The sequence below is a fragment of the Scyliorhinus canicula genome, chromosome 15 (genome assembly GCF_902713615.1).
Source record: "Scyliorhinus canicula chromosome 15, sScyCan1.1, whole genome shotgun sequence".
In the NCBI taxonomy this organism is placed as follows: Eukaryota; Metazoa; Chordata; class Chondrichthyes; order Carcharhiniformes; family Scyliorhinidae; genus Scyliorhinus; species Scyliorhinus canicula.
The window spans coordinates 103,487,034-103,504,799 of record NC_052160.1 but is presented as its reverse complement, the minus strand read 5'-3'; the positions used below and the strand labels follow the sequence as shown (position 1 = coordinate 103,504,799).

At 44.5% G+C, this 17,766-nt stretch overlaps 1 protein-coding gene across 8 annotated transcripts in view; it reads left to right on the top strand.

The window, feature by feature from the left end:
* LOC119978275 (synaptotagmin-B) overlaps positions 1-17,766 on the top strand; it is an 835,178-nt gene that overhangs the window by 682,271 nt on the left and 135,141 nt on the right. For all 8 annotated transcript variants that reach the window (XM_038819768.1, XM_038819769.1, XM_038819766.1 and 5 more), the window contains 2 exons: positions 7,685-7,870; positions 13,044-13,219. In XM_038819768.1, the coding sequence (XP_038675696.1) occupies positions 7,685-7,870; positions 13,044-13,219 (362 nt within the window). The remainder of the gene's footprint in view (positions 1-7,684; positions 7,871-13,043; positions 13,220-17,766) is intronic.

The following is a 17,766-nucleotide window of genomic DNA, read 5'->3' as shown; positions in this document are numbered from 1 at the left end:
CAATGGGGAAAAAATAAGGGCAATATTTTTGACTGAAGTAGGCCCAGAGGCATATGAAATGCTCAATAATTTGCTCACCTCCGCGAAACCAAAATAAATGTCGCTGTCAGGCACTTTGTGTAAGCTTGAGGGGCAATAAAATCCCAAACCATTGGAGATTGCAGAAAACTATCGGTTCAGAGCTAGGAATCAGTTTCCCAGTAGGGACATTGGAAACTTTATTGTGGTTTTGATAAAACTGTCTATTCATTGTAACTTTGGAGAATTTCAAGAGAGAGAATTGCAGGTCATATTTGTGTATAGTTTAATTTAATTGTAAGGTTTACAGCGGGTCGCGAGGTTTCTTGTAGTTGGGGGTTTCTTCCCAGGTGAACTTTGAACTTGGAATAGGTTAAGTACTTTGCCTGTTTGATGATCTACAGCTAGTTGCAGTGTCTGGTTCTCAGACCGATTGATGACTGATGGTTCTGATAGATCTGCTGGGTCCTGGGGCAATTATAGAACATACATACAGTGCAGAAGGAGGCCATTTGGCCCATCGAGTCTGCCACCGACCCACTTAAGGTCTACAAATCCAGTTTCAATCACGTGACCACTTGGTTAACACTTCTGAGGCTTACCCAGTCTCGTTTGGATGGGGGAGGCCATTGTGATATAATGGGAAGTGGATAGTGGCTATTGCCTTTTGATCTTCTCCTTTTTCCACGTTTGGAAAAGCATGCAGTTCAGGCGGAGGCCCATCAATACAAAATATTTCAAAACTCTAGCGTAGTTGGGTCACAGCGTAGACAAAGCTGGATTAAAGCCTACCAAGAGTAAGTTTCAAGCAATAGGAAATGTGTCACCCCCTCAGAATAGCTCTGAGTAATATTCTTTGGAGCTTAGTGTACTATGTAAATTCAAACCACATTTGGCAACCTTATTGCAACCATTGAATGAACTGTTGAGGAAGGATGTTCCATGGAATTGGACAAGAGAGTGTGACAAAGTATTCCAGTTGCGTAAAAGTACATTAACTAGCATGTGGTTCCTGTCCATTCGGTGCGGTGATTGATAATGGTGAGGAGAGACTGATTGCATTTGCCTCATGCATCCTCAGTGCCAGTAAGCAAAATTACCCTCAGAAAGTGAAGCATTGAACTTGATTTTTGGAGTTAGAAGATTTCATAAATACGTGTATGGTCGTAAGTTCAGAATCAATACTAATCATCAGCCACTAATGCTTATTTTGAATCCAAAGTCTCCAGCATCCACTCTAGCTGCAGCTTGAATGCAGAAATGGGCCTTGATTTTGTCTACTTATCAATATGACATTAAGTACAGATTATTGTAATGCCAATTCAATGTCTAGATTACCATCCCAACAGGGAAGATGCATTCTTCTTTTCACACATAAATGAGATGCCAATCACAGTGGATGACATCGGTAGAACAACATGTAGGGAATGAGCATTGACAAGTGTATATGACTATATTGCAAATGGATGGCCAGCATAGACACTGGATTTAGAAATCAGCCTTTTTTAATGTGTTTGAATGTGTTGTCTGTTGATAAATGTTGCGTTATGCAGGGAGCCAGAGTAACGATTCCTTAAAGGTACAGATCACAATAGCTATGTGATCTTCATGATCAACACTTAAGGCTTGTTGGACAATGACGGAGATTATGGGCATTTCCCACCCGTGGTGTGTTTCTTGGCAGCCTGCCGTTGGCTAGCGGCAAGATCTTCTGGTCCCACACGGCCCAGCGGGGGCTGAGCATCGCAGGAGAGCCAGCCGATGACGCACCACGCCGTTACAATGGCGCGTGACGCGGTTATGCCATTTCTGAGGGGTGGAGCATGGCTGACTGGCGTCAAACTGCCGCCGGACCTGGTTAGGGTGTGGGAGTCAATTGTCTGCCCGATCAACGATTACGATATCGGCATCGGGCAATGGAGAATCGCGCACATAGGGCAGGATGTGCCGCTTGCCAACGCCGAAATCGCGTTCAGCAATCGCGGGAGAATCGATTTTGACGCTGCAATCTGGGGCGGCGCCTGTTTTCGAATGCCCCGCCCCCTCCAAATCAGCATCAGTGTTGAGTACACCGCACGCTGTTGGGACGGCCTCAGGACGTCACCTAAAGGCTCTCCCCGATGCTCCGCCCCGGCGGGCCGACTTCCCGACAGTGTAGATCACTTGTGTTCTGAGTTTTCGTCAACCTCGCATGGAGACTGTGGACTGTGTCCAGCACCGCCACACTCGGTGGGGGGAGGGGAGCCATTCCACTGGCTGCGGGGAGGGTCTTGGCGGGGGATGGTGGGGGGTGGCACGGTGGGGGGGGGGGCACTATCAGACAGGTCAGGCCTGCGTGCGGCCGCTGCTATGTTGTACAGCCTGACCGTGGCAGGTCGTCGCAGAGCGCATGCTCAGCCACGGACCCAGCAATTCTCCGGTCCTTTCTGTCAGGAGCACCGGGGGTTTTACAACAGGCGAAGCATCGGTGCGGGGTCGCCGCCAACTTTTTTATCATAAGATTAGACACTTCCTCCGGACATAGCCTCAAAATCAGAGCATCCAGCCCAAATTATAATATATACATATTGTGAATTTTATCTTTCTGACCTTGTATAGGTCATTTATGTTTGCCAAAACCTGTGAGGCGAGCTTTTCCTGACTTTCCCAGCGGCGGGAGCTTCCTATCCCACTGAAGGTGACCCACCAGGACAGGTTACCCGGTGGCGGGGCAGGAAAGCCAGGCAAAACACCGTGGACATCGGCAGGACAGAAAGATCCCACCAGTGGCTAATGGCGTGCCGTCTCTGTCGCTGAAAAACATGCATTGGAGGGGAGGGGAGGGGGGGGTTGCATGGTATCTTGTGGCTTTGTTCTCCTTGCAACCTTTTTGAAATATTAGGTGTTTGTGTAGTTTGTTTACTGTTTATGGGTCTCAAGCGAAAATTGGGTCTGGCAACTATTTCAGTTTTTCTCAGAGGGGTTTGTAAAACATATGAAAATTAATGGGATGAAGCATACTGGAGTTCCACTGTGTTATCTTGCTTCAAATAGAGCAGCAAGGCGGACAGTACAAATTGTTAAGCATGCTCTTGTTAAGGCATTGCTTGATACGAATTGGAAGAGCTATCAGTTGTCATTGAATCACAAACTGGTAAATGATTTTGTTTATTTATCAAAGCACACTTCACTTTGCTACTGGTAGACACCAGCTGAATTGGTTCTTAGAAGACAGCCAAGAACAAGATGTTCATTGCTGAAGCCACATTTAGAACAGTCAGCAGAAGAAAAACAATCCAGGCAGTAAGAGCCATGATAGGGGCAGAGTGAAAGAAGTCTTGAAGTTGAACCAGAGGTTGGAGTGCAATATCATTATCATAAGTGGTTGAAGCGGTTACTGGAAATTGCTCTGAAAATATGTGGGCCTCTTACAATATTTGCTCAAGATCATTGGTAACGGAAAGGTTAGGGGCGACATTCTCCGTTTCTGAGATGTGTTGACACCGACGCAGAATTCATGGACTTGCACGGCAGCAAAACAGGCGGCGAACCTGGATCAACTCAGCAACTGTGGAGGGTCTAGCACCGGCGCCATGTGGAACACAATCGATTCCAATGAAAAATGGTGTGGGATTTGCCAGTGCCAGTGATTGACACTCAGGAGGCTGACAAGCTGCAGCCACATATACACATTACAATCACTACGCACACTCATCACAGCCAACAAGGTGGCACTGGTTGTGCTGGAGCATGCCCATACAGCTGGTGGTTCGGCTGGGGTCAGAAGGCACCTAGAGGGATGGCCTGGGGGGGACACCTATACAACCCGTGGCCCTAAGTTCACAGTGGGCTGACAGCAGCTGCATGGATGCCTTTCCAGCTGTTGCAATTATGTTCCGTGCCCATCCACCCTGACTCCACAGCCCACCTATTTCCATATCCCCTCTCTCTCCTTTAGCAGCCACGACGCCGGTTTCACGATTTTTAAAAGCAGAAGTGAACCCCGCCATCATGAACTCAGCCCATCGGAGGTGGAGCGTTGCCAAGGCCCTGGAGAATAACAGGTCAGGCCCGCTAATGATATGACAACTGTATCTACCCTATGTGCGTTCCGGAGCACATTGGCATCTTTGTCAAGGTGACGGAGAATAGCGGTTTGGCGTCAAATAGGTGCCTGCTGCGATTTTTGCGTCATAACTTATTCTCCACCCAATTGCGTTTTGCGATTTCAGCATCAGCCAATGGAGAATCCCACCCTAGCTTTTTAACACGTGGATGATGCTCCACCTTCAGAGGTTCATGAAGAAGGAAGTTGGGATTAATCAAATGTGTTTGATAAATCGGATAGTTGGTGATAGTTACTCAACACCAGTTCTGCCAGAAACCAGTTCAGATCAGTCAGTGAGAAAAACAGACATGTCTGATGATGTGGAAAATTCAACTGAAGGTCGAAGTCAAAACAGTCTTTATTGAAGAAAGTTTCTCCTCAGAGTCAGGCCCAGATGCATCCAGATCCTTGCCCAAGTTCTAAAAGTTTGGGTCAAGAGAGGAGGTAACCACTTAGAAACAGGAAATCAGTGTTTAAGTTGCACCTGTAAACAAATGAAAGCAAGAAATAAGAAGTATATAATTTGTCTGGAATTTGAACATCGTGCCACTTTTGCTTTTAGGAGGGAAGAGTGTAATGGCGCCCTCTGCTGGCCATTTGTGTGTGTATGTATGTATAGTCAAAACGTGATTAAACTGGTCAGTTGGGTACATGACTTTCTATGCGGAATTGTCTTTTTCTATTCTGCAAATAGATCACAGATGGTGGGCTTTCTTCTTGAACTGATGCAGTCCATGTGTTTATGATACTCCCACACTGCCATCACATAGGTCACAGGATTTTGACCCAGCAACAGTGAAGGACCAGTCACATACATCCAAATTCTAGTATGATACTCTTAACCAATAGTTAAAGAAATAATACCCCGTCACTAATGCACTCTTCTCTACGAAATTGTTGTTTATACAATATTCCAGGCATGTTGAAAGTTGAATCTTAAAAAGGACAGTTAGAGTACATGTGGTAAATTGGGGCCAAACTGATTTCTCAATGCTTGTTACCATGGAGATATAATCAGAATCTGCACAATAAAATTAGTTTAGCACTTAGTTTTGCCAATGTAGGGCAGCACGGTGGCGCAGTGAGTAGCACTGCCGCCTCACGGCGCTGAGGTCCCAGGTTCAATCCCGGCTCTGGGTCACTGTCCGTGTGGAGTTTGCACATTCTCCCCGTGTCTGCGTGGGTTTCGCCCCCACAACCCAAAGATGTGCAGGGTAGTGGATTGGCCATGCTAAATTGCCCCTTAATTGGAAAAAATAATTGGCTATACTAAATTTAAAAAAAAAAGTTTTGCCAATGTTACTGTCATGCCTGTTAAAAGATATTATGCAGGGCAGCACGGTGGCGCAGTGGGGTTAGCCCTGCTGCCTCAAAGCGCTGAGGTCCCAGGTTCGATCCCGGCTCTGTGTCACTGTCCATGTGGAGTTTGCACATTCTCCCCGTGTTTGCATGGGTTTCGCCCCCACAACCGAAAAATGTGCAGGATAGGTGGATTGGCTATGCTAAATTGCCCCTTAATTAGAAAAAAATAATTGGGTACTCTAAATTTATAAATAAAAAAATATATACATTATGCAATAGCACTCAAGGATGGCAGAATTGTATTTTATCTGTAATGAATTCAACATTTTAAAGAACTAGTGTTGAGCAGCCTTCCAAAATTTATCGTTGCAAGATATGTTCTTCTGTAAATCACAAAAAGGAATATGCAGTGTTCATTTTAATCCTAAATGACAAATGAAGCAATGGGTGAAATGTCAAAGAATATTAGAATAAATTCCCCTGAGAAATATAATCTTATTATATTTGTATTACTTTTTCATTTTCAATTCATTTTCAATTTATATATCAGTCAAAAGTTATTGAAATACAAATAAGCAGCATTAAATCTGTATACTTTTATGATAAGGGCTGTTACATAAACATTTTAGCCTTATTTCATTGAATTTTGTGGCAAATCATTGTCCATCCATAAATTAGATGGAAAAACTATCAATGAATTTGACTTCAGCTTTATCAGATCTGTTGTGAATAGACAATCGAATACTCAAATGCTGGATAGTGGTTCAAATCTTTTGAAGGTTAAATGGGCCTGCTATCTTTTGCTTTCTTCTGGTCATAACTATTACTACAACAGGCACGGTTTTTACATTCTGTGACTCTTGTACTTTAACGTTGAGGAATTTTCAAACATAAAAATCTTCACTAGGAATGAGTGAACGAGTTCAGGTTTATCATTTGGCTTCAACCTGGAGCACAACAAAGAAATTCATACTCCATGGTCATCATTATTATTAATTAATTCATCACACGCATTGAACATCTTATGATAATTCTAAATGTCACGACTGAAGATAGCTAAGCTTACGACAGGCCACAAACCACTCTCACTCCACAGATCCTCCGAACATTCATTTTCTCTCTCATTATATGAACCCCAAGCTATTCTTCTCCCCATGGGCTACTCCAGATTCCAAGGATTAATGTTCATTACTTCTCATTTTATAGTCAAGCTTTCTCCAGAAGAGGGCTTCAGGCCTTAAGGCTTTCACCAATTAATTATCCTGACCTCTTTAGGTTGACATACAAGTTTTTATATTGGGAAGAGTCCCAGAATCCCAGCTGCTTTCTAAACAGAGTTGATGAATTCTCCAAATTGATTCTGAAGGCTCCTCATCGTCCATTGGGTACTTACCAATTTCCTTCCCAAAATTTCTATTTCTCAGTATCACTATTTTTCTTCCAGATCTTACAGCAACAATTCGGCCTTATTTTGACACTGAAATATCACAAATTTTGACTAATTTCATTGGATTGGAGCTTCTAAAGTATTCTTAACGTTAAATCCATTTCCAAAGTTTCCCATAGTTTCTACACTTGTGAGTTCAAGGCACCGTGCCGGTTGGCATACTAACTCATCAAAACCTGATTCAAGAGGTAGGACATCCAACAGAAGCCCACACTGTAACTTTGCTTGGAGATATTCTTATCTTCACCGAAGCACAAGATGGCCCAAGAATCTGGAGAAATGAAGACAGGTCGTGCAGCCAACCCTCCTGTTGGCAGAGAATGAAAGGAGATGAACTGCTCGCTGACAGCGGATAGAAGAATATAAGGAGAAATCATTGTGGGAAAACATTGCATACTGACTGTCTTCAATTTAATAACTTACAGCCAACATACAAGACAGTGTAAGGAACCTTGGTTCGGTTTATTATCTTAATTTGAAAGCAATATTTGCTTTCAGATTTACAATTGAAATCCCATTTGTTCTGATAGATGCATTTGCTTCATGGTGTGTGGAACAATATGAGTGCACTTCCCACTGTATACAACTTTTCTGCTTCATTGATTAATATGACTTCATTCCAGTAGAATACATCAATTACTATTCGGAGTCAGCATTCATTCTTATTGGTTGTTTTAAGTAATAAATGAGTCTAACAAAGTGTCAGTGCATTATTCACAAACTGTAACAAACAAATCATCAGAAGGAATTATATTAGATTTAAGATCCCTGTGTCTGAAAAGTATATTCTGCGGAATGCTGACAAATTGCGTTTGTTTTTCACCTGCCAGCTCTTTTAAACATGAAGCCGAGGGCAACCCATCCCCAGGCTTTGGTGGCACCCATCGCCACGACTACCATGATGCCTATTGACACTGGAGATAACTCAACAGAAGCTGGAGGCCCTGGAGAAGGAAAAAATGATGTCTTTGAGAAGCTGAAGGAGAAATTTATGAATGAACTGCAGAAAATTCCATGTAAGTATGTTTTCTTTCATTTCAAAGCGCGAGATGGAGTTATTTCCTGTCACATGGTTACTGTTTTTATTTGAATGCACTTGCCGCCATTTATTCTCAGATACGAAAATTAGTGTTTTATTTCAAGCTCCTTCTGGCCAGGATGTCCGAAAATCCACATTTGGTCAAATATGTATCCCAGAATTCTGCATCTTTCCTGGAGCCCCACATCTGCTGTCAATTCAAAGGCTTTCCAAAGCAAAGGTCTTTCACGAAGGGGGGAGAAGGAGAGGCATTTGAACAAAACAAAAGTTGAATGAAAATGCGTATTGCAAAATTTGTTAAGGATATTGTTATCACATTATTAGCAGTACCTCAATTAGTATCAGAATGCAGAAAGATAAAGGCAAATTATTGCAGGCGCTGGAATTTGAAACAACAGAAAATATTGGATGAGGTCAGCACGACTGGCAGCATCTGTGGAGAGAGAAGGGAGCTAACATTTCGAGCCTGAATGACTTTGACAAAGAGTCCATTGACAAGTGGTGGGAAGAGAGAATCCTGCCGCCAGCAGATGACACACCACTGGAAACACGTAGCTGGGGCACCGGAGAATCAGAAGAACATAACAACACAAGAACGAGGAGCAGGAGTAGGCCATCTGGCCCCTCGAGCCTGCTTCGCCATACAATGAGATCATGGCTGATCTTTTGTGGACTCAGCTCCACTTTCCGGCCCGAACACCAGAACTCTTATTCCCTTTATTCTTCAAAAAACTATCTATCTTAATCTTAAAAACATTTAATTAAGGAGCCTCAACTTCTTCACTGGGCAAGGAATTAAATAGATTCACAACCCTTTGGGTGAAGAAGTTCCTCCTAAACGCAGTCCTAAATCTACTTCCCCTTATTTTGAGGCTATGCCCTCTAGTTCTGCTTTCACCCGCCAGTGGAAACAACCTGCCCGCATCTATCCTGTCTATTCCCTTCATAGTTTTATATGTTTCTACAAGATTCCCCCCACATTCTTCTAAATTCCAACGAGTACAGTCCCAGTCTACTCAACCACTCCTCGTAATCCAACCCCTTCAGCTCTGGGATTAAACCAGTGAATCTCCTCTGCACACCTTCCAGTGCCAGTATGTCCTTTCTCAGGTAAGGAGACCAAAACTGAACACAATACTCCAGGTGTGGCCTCACTAACACCTTATACATTTGCAGCATAACCTCCCTCGTCTTAAACTCCATCCCTCTAGCAATGAAGGACAAATCTCCATTTGCCTTCTTAATCACCTGTTGCATCTGTAAACCAACATTTTGCGACTCATGCACTAGCACACCTAGATCTCTCTGCACAGCAGCATGTTTTAATATTTTATCAGTTAAATAATAATCCCTTTTGCTATTATTCCTACTAAAATGTATAACCTCACATTTGTCAACATTGTATTCCATCTGCTAGACCCTAGCCTATTCACTTAACCCAGCCAAATCCCTCTGCAGACTTCCGGTATCCTCTGCACTTTTCACTTTACCACTCATCTTAGTGTCGTCTGCAAACTTGGACACATTGCACTTGGTCCCCAACTCCAAATCATCAATGTAAATTGTGAACAATTGTGAGCCCAACACTGATCCCTGAGGGACACCACTAGCTACTGATTGCCAACCAGAGAAACACCCATTAATTCCCACTCTTTGCTTTCTATTAATTAACCAATCCTCTATCCATGATAATATTTTACCCTTAATGCCAAGCATCTTTATCTTTGGCAGCAAAATTTTGTGTGGCACCTTGTCAAAAGCTTTCTGGAAATCCAGATAAACCACATCCATTGGCTCCCTGTTATCTACCGCACTGGTAATGTCCTCAAAAAGTTCCACTAAATTAATTAGGCATGACCTTCCCTTTATGAACCCATGCTGTGTCTGCCCAATGGGACAATTTCCATCCAGATGCCATGATAAATCATCCAGCACCCACCATTTTCAGGTTCAAATATGGCTGATGGGTCCAGAATAGTCTGTGTGTGCTCATTCCATAACAGATGCATGACAACGGGACACGATTCAGCGGACGTAAAACTATGTCTGGTGTCGGGCGCGTTTCTCAGAGCAGCGCCAAGAAACACCCCACTATTTCTCTGTGCTGAGGTTGCACGTAGAGTGATTTCCTGCTGGAAAGCTGATTTTGCCAGCAGGCACGATTCCTCACAGATCGGGGTGCCATTTTGATCGGCAGCCCGGGTAGTTTCCCCTCCCCCACATTATTGACACCCTCACCCTCCCCAGTCTTGGCAAGACCTCTGGGAACCCCACCTCAACCCCACCCCACCCACCCTCTAATTGGCCTTCCCCCTCCCCCCCAGCCCTGCGTCTGACCCATGGTCATGCCAACTAGGCACATGGGCCCTGGTACTGTCAGATTGGCACCCTGATAATGCCCCTGATACCCTGGCAGCACCACACAGACTGAGGTGGCACTTCCATGGTGCTTGTTTGCCACTGCCAGGGTACCAGGGCCAAGGTGCCAGAGGGAGAGCAAGGGTGCCACCCAGCCCTGTCTCCAACCGCCTGGAGGTCTCTAATAGTCTGTGAGACCTTCCCTCCCCACTCCAGATGCTGTTGCCCTGGTACACCTTTGTGTGGACCATTACTAAACGTCGCCCTAGCGGGGTCTTCCAGGGTAGCTGTTGACTCCTGGGCATTGGGTGAATCTGGCATCTGGATATTTCAGTGAGCCATTAGGCTTATTTAAATATGCAGATCTGGATCTCGCCCAGCGAGCGCAAGTCGGGTGACTCGTGATCGACTTGGAGCCTGATTTGGGATTCTTGCACGATTTACTCGTTGTGCTTGGCTCCGCACCAGAGCATAATGCCCCAGTTTACATCGGTAACAGCAAAATCCTGATTTTGCAGCTTCTCAAAATTGATTGGTACCTGGCAACAGCCTATACCTATGTTTGAGATTCGCAGATGCGCAGCAACTAAGTCAGGTGTTTTAAAGGGACCACTGGAGATTGCCTTCAAAAAAAAAACTCATTAAAGGGTGTTTTATTGATCTGATGTGAAAAGAGCAAGTATCCTCCTCTAGCTCCACATTAAAATTCTAGGCACATTACTAGCCCCACCCCCAACAGTCCCATTCTTGGTTATGCCAGTGGTGGCATTACTGCCAGTCAGTTTCCATTTTATCATACAATCATAGAATTTACAGTGCAGAAGGAGGCCATTCGGCCCATCCAGTCTGCATCGGCTCTTGGAAAGAGCATCCTACTTAGCCCACACCTCCACCCTAACCCCGTAACCCAACCAAACCTTTTTATTTTGGACATTAAAGGCCATTTAGCATGGCCAATCCACCTAACCTGCACATCTTTGCACTGTGGGAGGACACCGGAACACATGGAGGAAACCCACGCAGACACGGGGAGAACATGCAGACTCATGCACCTCAGTCTGTGTGGTGCTGCCAGGGTGTCAGGGGCATTATCAGGGTGCCAATCTGGCAGTACCAGGGCCCATGTGCCTAGTTGGCATGATCAGGGGTCAGACACAGGGCGGGGGGGGGGGAGGGGGAAGGCCAATTAGAGGGTGGGTGGGGTGGGGGTTGAGGTGGGGTTCCCAGAGGCCTTGCCAAGACTGGGGAGGGTGAGGGTGTCAAGTGTCAAGACCAGTGATCCCAAGCAAGAATCGAGCCTGGGAAACTGGAGCTGTGAAGCAACAGTGCTAATCACTGTGCTACCATGCCGCCCCAGTACCTCTTGGGGTGTGACTGGCATCCTTAGCATTCTGGTCACTTCTTGATGGTGGATGAAGGCCAGTTTTGAGTTGTCCTCATGTTTATAGCGTTTGGCATGGTAATTTGCCTTGCCACTGGGTTCACAAATCGAGTGCAGACCAGTTTCTTTGTAAAAAAATATTTTTAGTCAAACAAAATGTTCATTATTACAAGAATAACCCCAACATCACACAACCCATCTCAACCCACGTTTATACCAAGACTACCCCACCAAAGCCCCAAAAACTCCCCAACAAAGAAATTCCTAATAGACTGGCAACCACTGCCCCCTTCCTCCTCCCCCCCCCCCCCAACCCCCAATAGCTGGCGGTAACCAGCTCCCTGAAAAAAACAATGAAAGGCTGCCACCTGGAGTAAAGCCCATCCACCAACAGCACCCCCTTCCCACCCCCTAAGTCATGGTACACTTGATCTTCTCAAGGTACAGAAATTCCATCAAGTCTACTAACTAGGCCGAAGTCTTAGTCGGCACCGGAGACCTCCATATGAGAAAGACTCGCCTCCGGGCTATTACCGTGGTGAAGGCCAAGACATCTGCCTTTGTCTCCGCCTGCAGTACTCGTGAGACTGATACTTCGAAAACGGCTGCCAACGGGCACGGCTCCAGTTTAATACTCAGAATCCCTGACATTGTATCAAAAAAGGAGTCCATGGTCAGTTGCGCCCTGTGCACCACCGTGAACTGTATGAGACTTAACCTTGCACATGAGGAGGTGAAGTTAACCCTATGAAGTGCCTCACTCCTCACCACCCCCTCGAAGACCGAACCCAACTCGTGCCAACTCCCTCCACGCTCTGTGCCCTTCCAACTGGTAGACGACCTCAGCGCAATGGCTAGTGGCTCCTTCGCTAAGGCAAACAACAAGAGATAATGAGCACCCTGCCTTCTACCCCTGTTGAAAGTACCCCAAGCTCAGGGCATTAGTATGGACACTCACAGTGGGGGGCCTATGCAAAAGCCTAATCCAAGAAATACATTTTGGTCGAAAGCCAAAGCACCCCAAAATTTCAAAGATGTGCCTCCACGAATCCCGTCGAATGCTCTTTCCTCATCCAACAAAATAGTCACCTCTGGCTGGGTCACTGAGGAGGGCAACAATACCGCATTCAACAATCTCCCAATATTGGCCAACAACCGGTGGCTCTTAACAAATCCTGTCTGCTCCTCCGAAATCACCCCCAGCAGGCAGGGCTCCAAATAAGTTGTCAACACCGTAGCCGGCAACTTAGTGCCGAGTGCGCACCAATTTCTGAAACATTTAGCTATCATGAACAGTGAAGCCTAGGTCAAAAAGTAAAACTGTTTCTCTCTTGAATGTACTGCCAGGAAGCTGCACGTTCTAAGACTGTGATTGATGCCAGTTTACCAATTTTCCAAACCCTTTTGCCAGTGCCACCTTGGGCTTTGATTGCCATCGCTATTGTCAGTGGCCTGCTACTTCTCACCTGCTGCCTCTGCATCTGTAAGAAATGCTGTTGTAAGAAGAAGAAAAACAAGAAGGAGAAGGGCAAGGGTAAAAAGAATGACATCAACATGAAAGATGTTAAAAACTCTGGTGGAAATCAGGTAACGTAATGAAGAGAAAATGTAAGTCAAATTTTAATCAAGTCTGGCGTTACCCAACTACAGTACATTCAAATTAAAATCATTCTGCGGTGATAGCACATTATAAGTAATTTAGTTAAAGAAATGTTATTCACACAATTGGTTGCAAACCCCCTGTTTAAGTTCACCGTTGCTCAGTCAGGGAATTCCTGTCGCTTCCATGCAAGTAATGGCCAATTCTGTCAAGTCGTAATTTAGTGTGTGATTGATGGAGCTGACCATTCACAAGCTGAAATAATGAACACGGTAGATAAGGCAGTTTTGACACCCGATCGGTTCGAATCTACTGCTCAGAGCAGTACAGAACTGGTTATAATGAAGGTGAGCAGCAATGGTGGATTTTAAGCACACTCGAATCACATAATCTAAACACAAATGGATTCTAAATTGCCATAATCCACCACTATTAAACTTCTGAATAATTAGAAAAACTGCAAAATGATTGCTTTCATTATGAACAAGGATAGCCTGCATTCTCTGAGGAACCAGATGATTATGTGTTTCTTGTGAGTTTCCGTCATATCGAATTGGTTTGTAACATTTCTTGCTGCCTCATGTTTCTCTGTAACAAGGGGAAAATTCATTACCTTGATCTTCGGCTGAAGAGGTAGGACATTGATTTCATGTCACAGGGGAATTGCTAAAACGCACGACAGGAACAATAACTAAATCAGAATAGCCATGCCAAATGAATGTGTTCCAAAAGCTGCACAATTATTCATGGATATGACTCATAGATACTTTGGCCCATCTGTCCTTTGATTGATAATGATTGCCTTGTTTTAATGAAATTTGTAATATGATTTTCACAAAGGACATATGGCTGTAACTTGTACAATTTTTATTTGTTTTATGTACTTCATTACTTCAAGAAAATACCCCAGTGATAGGTCCAAATGCTTCATGGTAACACTATTAGCACATGTAGGATGTGAATTGAGTGCAGAAAGGCAACTAAAAAATGTAGTGTACCTGTCCCTTGAACCCTTTCACTTGTAGGTTATTTGAAGCTGGAACCAGATGACTGTTTTTAAGTTGTCAATTCCCTTATCAGCAAAGTTTAATAAACAGACAAATTCTGATTGACCAAAGAATATTTATTGACTTTGCAAATGTGATTACCAAATGCTTTAGCTTAGCTGGTTGCTGCCTTAATTAAAGAGGGGGGAGAAAAATCATGATTTAAAATCTGATTTGCACCGATGCTGTTTCTATATAGATGATGATGTGTCAATCAGTGGCACAGTTGACAGGTACCCCCCTGTTTATTAAGCCAGTTCAGTGCAAAACTGCAATCTGGTGCGCTGTTTTACATTAAAATACTCCAAGAAACTATTGTTTACCTTTCTGTGTACTCGCTTCATCTAAATGAAAAATTAACCTTTGATGCCACTTAAAAATGTATAGTGACAAATATCAAAACCATATTCTACTGAGGAATAAGATAGCGACCAGCACAATACAACACAATAGAAACTTCGCTTTGGCAGCATTGCAGGTTGCCCATCATACGCTCCACCCATTCAGTTTCATTACTTCAACAGAATTTGACATCAACCAGCGTGTATAGCAGGAAGCTGATATAGTCTGTTTCGTGCTATCACCCACTACAAATTTCTACCCGACTATCTCTGCAGTATTTGGGGGCCACATCTCTCACAGCTGAAGAGGTTCTATACACAAAATGCATTGCGTGGACTATTTAGTAAGGTCTTTTCTTTTCTTGGTGTTGTTCAAACCTTTTTTGAATTATTTTTGTGCTTCCTTATAACTGATGTATGTATGCTTGTTTTGACTTCCTTGAGATATGATGGACCCAGGTTTGCAGCAAAGTAGCTTGATGAGCACTTTTTTTTTGTTTGAATTTAGAGTACCCAATTCATTTTTTTCCAATTAAGGGGAAATTTAGCGTGGCCAGTCCACCTACCTTGCACATCTTTGGGTTGTGGGGGTGAAACCCACGCAAACACAGGGAGAATGTGCAAACTCCACACGGACAGTGACCCAGAGCCAGGATCGAATCTGGGACCTCTATGCCATGAGGCGGCAGGGCTAACCACTGTGCCACCGTGCTGCCCGCTTGATAAGCACTTCTGTCATCTTCAGTAGACTACCTCTACTTAAGCTTTTTTTTGCAACAGTGGAAAATAGACCTTTTTTCTAAAGATCTGCCAATAGGCTGCAAATCAAATACAAATTTGCCAAAATTTTACTTACCTGCCTCCTTTTCAGCTGGTCAGATAGGGAGAAAGAACCTCAGCAATCAAAGCTGTTCCTGCTCAGATCCAAGCTTTGGCCTTTGTTTAGGACATTCTCTCACCTTGAAGCATGAAGCCCAACTGCGATTGATTGACTTACTCACTCAGCAGGAGTCACGCCAGTAAAATTTGACATGTTTACACTTTGGTGTTTGAGGAACATCTTTACAAGTGGGACTGATCTGAAGAATAAAATATTTTTGAGTCATTTGGTGCTTCTTTGTGGGTAGCGCAGGGAGTGAATGTTGAAGGAGTTGGATGGGATGCTGATCATGCATAAGGCTTTGTTTGGGATGATGTCAAGTTTATTGAGTATCATTTGAGCTGCACTTATCCAGGAAAGTAGAGAGTATTCAATTGCTCCTGACTTGTGTTTATAAAATCAATGGTGGACAGGCTTTGGGTAGTCAGGACTTGAGCTGCCACAGGATTCTTAGCCTCTGACTTTCTCTTGTAGCCACAGTAGCTACATGGATGATCCAATTAAGTTTCTGGTCACTAGTAATCCCCTGGATTTTAATAGTGAGGGATTCAATGATGGTGATGCCATTTAATGTCAAGGAACAAAATGGTGGAGTATATGGTTGAAATAGCAATGAGGCTAGCAGTGCTCAAGACTACTAAAAAGTAAATCTGACAGCAATCTCTGTTATCAACACAAGTGTAGATAAATGTGGGAAGCCAGAAGTTGATGTTAGAGATACCCTGCGTCCCCATTAGGTTCAAAAGGACTCACTCATAGGTTCGGTTTTAAAATCATTCATAGCATGAACTTACTCTTAAGTAGTGTGGTGAATGTGTAACCACTATAAATTCACACTGTACATTACTGTGTCCCTGTGGGCTCTATCTGTGACCTGTTGCACGGCTCTGCCCACAGGGGGAGAAGAGGAGCATGTACAGGGCTCCGCCCTTGGCTCCGCCCCCAGCAGGAAGTATAAGTGCTGCGGTCCTGCAAGTCTGCCCTCAGTTCAGCATAGTCGCAGGCAGGCTCAGTTGTAAGCCGATTAAAGCCACAGTTTACTTCAACTCGTGTCCCTGAATGAATTGATGGTCGCATCAAGTAGGGTGCTCTTTCCAAGGGACTGTGCAGATTCGATGGGCTGAAATAGCCTCCTTCTGCATTGTAAATTCTATGAGGTGTATAATGTGATTAATTTGTGTAGGCAAAACATGGAGAGACCACATAAAACAATGGGCACAATTATAACGGGAGTGCAGCAGCAGAGGGACCTGGGTTATATGTGCACTGAAGCTGGCAGGGTAAGTTGAGAGAGCGATTCAAAAAGCATACGGCATCCTGCTTTATATATAGATGAATAGAGTACAAAAACAGGAAATTTATGATAAACCTGTATGAAACACTGCTTTAGCCTCAATTGGAATATTGTTAACTGGCCTATCCAGCTAGCATGGTGGCCCCCGCCCAAGACCTCCACCATCCCTTTGCTTTGATAGTCATCGGACTCAAAACGTTAGCTCTTTTCTCTCCCTACAGATGCTGCCAGACTTGCTGAGATTTTCCAGCATTTTCCCTTTCGTGTCAGATTCCAGCATCCACAGTAATTTGCTTTTCTCAAACCTCCCTACCTCCCCATTCACCTCCCCCCATCCACACTCCCCCAAAAAGCAACAAAAGGTGCACACCCTCGATATTCCCCCATGAATATTGTCCTCCTGAAACCCTGCCATCAAAACAAAAGAAACATTTCAAAGGGAAAAAAGGTTCAGAAAACAAATAGAAAAGCACTCACACAAACTCCTCCAAAGTTCAGTGTCCTCATTCTTCGCCCAGTCCATTGCCCCTCATAAACTCCATTGCCTCTTCTGGTGTGCTAAAATAGTACTCACATTTCTGGAAAGTCAGGCCAGGTACTGCACTCTGAATTTCACCCCCTTCTTAAAGAGTTTAGCCTTGACCGGGTTAAACCCGGCCCTCCTCTTCGCCAGTTCGGCACCCAAGTCCTGATACACCTGCAGTTCATTCTCTTCCCAGGTGCATTTCCTCGTCTGCCTCGCCCACCGAAGGATCTTCTCCTTAACCAGAAAGCGGTGCAACCACACCAGCATCACCCACTGACAACTCGCCTACTTGCGGCCTCCTCATCAATGCCCTGTGCACTTGGTCGAACTCCAGTGACTGGTCAAACCCCCTCTCCCCGCCATCAACTGCTCCAACATTTTGGTGACAAAGGTGCCAGCCTCCCCACCTTCGATGCCTTCAGGTGTCCCCACAATCCTCAAATTCTG